The sequence below is a fragment of the Nansenia antarctica genome (genome assembly GCF_963989245.1).
Source record: "Nansenia antarctica genome assembly, chromosome: 3".
NCBI classification, from domain to species: Eukaryota; Metazoa; Chordata; class Actinopteri; order Argentiniformes; family Microstomatidae; genus Nansenia; species Nansenia antarctica.
The window spans coordinates 21,415,362-21,420,210 of record NC_137688.1 but is presented as its reverse complement, the minus strand read 5'-3'; the positions used below and the strand labels follow the sequence as shown (position 1 = coordinate 21,420,210).

The 4,849-nt window shown below is 44.4% G+C and overlaps 2 protein-coding genes across 2 annotated transcripts; both read left to right on the top strand.

Moving 5' to 3' along the window:
- Window positions 1-589: 589 nt before the first annotated feature.
- LOC308153405 (SLC35A4 upstream microprotein-like) lies at window positions 590-1,396 on the top strand. The gene is made up of 3 exons (XM_080526540.1): window positions 590-678; window positions 840-938; window positions 1,187-1,396. The coding sequence occupies exons 1-3, from the start codon at window positions 664-666 to the stop codon at window positions 1,382-1,384; spliced, it is 312 nt and encodes a 103-aa protein (XP_080382666.1). The 5' UTR covers window positions 590-663; the 3' UTR covers window positions 1,385-1,396.
- Window positions 1,397-1,934: 538 nt separating this feature from the next.
- LOC308153404 (putative UDP-sugar transporter protein SLC35A4) lies at window positions 1,935-3,712 on the top strand. The gene has a single exon (XM_080526539.1). It carries the CDS (start codon window positions 1,977-1,979, stop codon window positions 2,952-2,954), a length of 978 nt encoding a protein of 325 aa, XP_080382665.1. The 5' UTR covers window positions 1,935-1,976; the 3' UTR covers window positions 2,955-3,712.
- Window positions 3,713-4,849: the final 1,137 nt, after the last annotated feature.

The following is a 4,849-nucleotide window of genomic DNA, read 5'->3' as shown; positions in this document are numbered from 1 at the left end:
AAAAAAATGCCTCGGAGCTTAAATTAAAAACAATACACGATGAATTGGTTTGAAAATGTATGTTTAAAATGTAGTTGCTACAATTGCAATCAGAGTTCAAATCTATTGTATTGCTGCTGGGCATGTGACGCATAGGTGACTTCTGATTAGTTTAAATCTCATGCTACGAACACACGGACACAAACACACCAAGATTCACAAAAAATATGTCAGGTGCGACAAAACAAGTAGGATTTAACTAACCATGGATAATATTGCCCTGTAAACGACATAACGTATTGTGCTTATTGACTAAATAATTGATTATACATTAAATTGGTCATACATTGAAATACGATTAAATTCTACTTCAGAACAAAGCAATCAATCTGAATCAACTACGGTATTTGCCACCGAGGCGTAAGAGTCCAACACAGAGCATTCCATCGAGCAAAAATGGCGGATGACAAGGTGAGTGCCCAGTAGCTACTATTTTGGCATCAATCGTATTAATTATTAATAGCATGTCATGTCAGATGACAGGGTTTGTTAGAATTGCACGATTAAGCTCTGCTCATCTGAAGTTTCTGCAACAGCTCTGGTTTGAACTCAAAACCACACGCACTGAAATGAGTCCTTACAATGACTTTTTTGTGACTGCTACTAGTTAGCTAACTTAGTTGAATGATAAGCCATAAGGTATGAATAATAAGGTGAATTGAGTGTAATACTGTTTTCCGTATAGGCCTACAATCAATGCGTTTGAATTGTGTAAAGTGTATACGACTTTCTACAAAAGACAGTGTACATGTCACATAAAACAGATTGACCTATAGTGTTTTTGCTGTGCTGTGTTCCAGGATCCTCTGAAGCAGCTGAAGGATCTGAACAAGCTGAAGAGTCAACTGGAGGAGATCCAGAAACGAGTGGAAAACGAATTCGCTGCAGGAATCCCGCAGGTATACATGGTCTACTTACAACATCCAGGGGACATTTCCACTTAGAAAGAAAAAACAGACTGCAGGGAAATGTTCCCCAATGCAGAAAACAGTCAAAGAACGTTGACTTACAAGGACACTAGACATAAATGAGGAAACACTAGTCATAATTGTACATGATATTAAGAACATAGTTTTCATGTTATTACTGTATATAGAAGTTGTAGTGAAATATGTTTATATATCTGGCCTTCTATTTTCTGTCTCAGGGAGCGAGTGTGCTGGGATCTCCATTCCTGAAGGGATTCTTGGCTGGATATGTGGTGGCCAAGCTTCGTTCCTCTGCTGTCCTGGGGGTGTTATTGGGAACAATCACTGGCATTTATGCTGCGCAGAACTACCAGGTGCCCAACATCGAAAGCACCATGAAAGACTTCTTGAACAACATAAAGAAAGGACCAAAGTAATAAGAAGATCAGTGTCTTTGACCTTTGACCTCCCAAAAGGTTTAGGTTCACAACCATCTCCTCTGGCTGCTAGTTGTACTGAGGCTCACAAGGCAGACACCAACCTCTACTGTGTAGACGAAGAATATCAACATTTAACTGGAGTTTAACATGTTATTTGGGAGTCAAAGTGAAAGACTGGTTTGTGTTGGGGGTTTTTTGTTTGTTTTTTAGGTAATGGGTGAATTTCAACTTTTTAATGTCCTCCTTGCTTATCTCTGTGAAGGGTGTGCATGAAAACAAGGCGATGTGCGGTGCAGGGATTTAACTTCTTGCCTGGTGCAGCCACTTATTTGATTTTGAATTCAAGGATGTTAAAATGTGGGTTACATTTCACTTATACTTTGTACGCTCATCCCCTGCATCTCAAAATGTAAGCATATTGTCAGAATTGCACTAAATAGATTTAGCCTAAATGATGGAATTCAGAAACAGATATATTTAAAGGATAGTATTTACTGCTTTTAGATAACCACGTTATGAACAATATTTATAAAGATTGGGTGAGAGCACATAATTAATAGATTTTAGTGTGTGACGAGCAGTGTTGAAAATGATTGTGGTCCAGAATGTGGGGTCCAGTTCCCCAGCCCGTCGCAGAAGACAGTTCAGAACACGGGTTCAGTGGGGTCTTCTACTGGGCCTCATGGTCCTCATCTATGGCTCCCATGCACCCCTCATCGCCCTCACCAAGGTAGACGGACAAGTCCCTTTCAGTTCCTCTTCCTGTGTTCTTATGATTGAATTAGCCAAGCTCCTGGTCTCCCTGGCCACTCTCCTCCTGACTGGAGATCTGCCTGCCCTGCGTGCCCCTCTGGCCATGGCCCTTGTGGCCCCCTATGCAGTTCCTGCTGTCCTCTATGCTCTCAACAACAACCTAGTGGTGCTCATGCAGGCCCATATGGACCCCAGCTCCTTCCAGGTCCTTACCAACCTGAAGATCGCCTCCACTGCCCTGCTGTACTCCTCCTGCCTGGGCAAGAGGCTGCGGCCTGCCCAGTGGCTGTCCCTGGGGCTCCTCATGGGGGCCGGGGTGTGCCACAGCTACAGCAGCCTGGATCTGGAGGACCCGGAGCAGGTAGAAGCGGAGGCGAGTCCCAGGCTCCACGTCACGGCCTGGGGCCTTTTCCTGGTGCTTGTCTACTGCTTCATCTCTGGGTTGGCTGCCGTGTACACAGAGCGGGTGCTGAAGAGCCAGCGGCTGCCGCTCAGCTTGCAGAACCTCTACCTGTATGCATTTGGTGTGGCCATCAACGGGGTTTCCCACCTCTCCAATTTGAGTGGCGGGAGGGGTTTCCTGGAGGGGTACTCGGGAGTGGTGTGGACTATTGTAGCAGGGCAGGCGGCGAACGGGCTGCTGATGTCAGTGGTGCTGAAGCACGGCAGTGGCATCACCAGACTGTTTGTCATCTCCTGCTCTATGCTGGTCAACGCCCTGCTGTCCTGGGCCATGCTGGGGCTGCAGATTCCTCCCCTCTTCCTCCTGCCCGTCTCTATGATCGCTCTGGCAGCCTACTTGTACTACAGGTAACGGAACCTACTTTGGACCCTGTTAACCCGTAAACCCCACCACCACGCTTAGTGGAACTGTACAGCTGAACTGTAGAGGGCTTTGTTAGATAGTTAGATATGTGCTTTTAAGTTATTGTTCCAGGGATTGATATTTTGTATTAATTTGCTGAAGGTTTCTAATCTTCATTATTGATCCAAGCAATAGAAGCAGCACTTTAGGCGAGAGTTGCAGACTCCTACACACCATCACTGGTGCATCTGTTACCCATACATCTGTTCATGCATGGCTTGATTTTCAGCTGCCTTTGTTTTGTGTCAACTATCAAATTCCACCATATTCCTTACTCATTCATGCCTTTTCAGTGTTACGGGTTGGCTGAACTCAATGATAATGTGAGGTTTGAGTGATGCATTTAATTGTTTTTACATGGTTACACAACCTCTCTTGGTAACAGTTTACATTAAGGTGCCCTTTATAGGGTTAGGGTTATAGTTTATAAATGATTGTTTGTTTATGAATCCTTAACTAACAGTTATACTTCCTTAGTTATATTGTTTGATAATTGCTTGGCGCTTGTCAAATGGTGAACACATTTGATAATAGTTTGTAAATGATTTATAAACACATAATAAATAGTTGATAAAGTATTATGAACCCTTAATGGCACCTTGATGTAAAGTGTTAGCCAAGTGGTGGTATGACTGTCAGTTTGGTCACATTAAAATGATTTAAAATGTTCCTTTCTTCTGCCAAGCCTAATGTCAAACATACAATGGTACAGAGAGTGTTTATGATGAAAGTATATAATAAAGTATATCATAATAATAATATTTTGGGGTCCAGTTGCAATGTCTGTGTTTTATAAGAGCTTCTGCACCTCTCCTCACAAGGACAAAAGGACACAGTGGTACTTTCACTGTGACTGTGACAACTTCTCAGCCTTTGGGTCGCCTCGTACACACAGCACATCCTTCAGCTCAGCCAGTGCTACGGAAGAGGATGAGAAGGAGGGAGAATGTTTTAATAGACGGAACTAGATTATAAGCCCATATGGCAAGGAATTTGACAGCCCAAAAAAATCAATCATTATTACAGATGGCACATAATAGGTGATGCAAAAAAGAGGTTCTTTCCCCCGTTTTGCTGTATATGCTGTTGATAGTGTGATGAATAAATATGGGTGTTCTACAGGTGACTAGCTCACCTTTGCGGAGTTGATTGTTGTCTGCCTGTAGCTGCTGGTTCTGAGCAGACAGGTAGACGGCGTCCTGGATGGCCTCCAGCAGCAGAGTCCTGTACCTGTCCTCTGATGTTCTCTTCTGCTCCTCACACACCTGCCGGAACACTCGGAACACCTGAGCAGAAGGTGGGCGTGGGGACGCAGAGAAAAGCATGGTGGTGGAGGGATTAATTGAAAAGGCGGGAAAATAGCTGCAGGAATAGGGTAGCTGGATGGAGACCGAGTTGCACAGTAACAGACGTGTTATTTTTCTCAATGGGTTCCAGAACAAAACAGTTCTTGTTAGAACCGATACCGAGTTGGTGGAAACAAGGGTTTTACAAAGGGGTTCTTCCGATGGTTCTTGGAGGACCTACCTGTAGACTCTCCTCCCTGAGAGAGTGCAGCACCTGCTGGTGTCTGCTGTGCTGGACCTCCAGGTCTCTCTCTGCCTCCTGGGCCTCAGTGCGCAGGGCCTCCATCTGGAGCACCAACACCTGTCTCTCTCTCCCCAGGACCAGGAGCTCCCTCTGGGGGCCCTCCACCTGACCACAGAATTTATAGAAAGTGAATTCAAGTCTTCATTACACAACACTTGAATTGCAAATTATACTTTTTTTTCAATGGCATTAAGGTTCTGACTATGGGGGTTAAGCTTGGGATGTTGAGCGGGTGACGTTTTCATAGAAGAGTT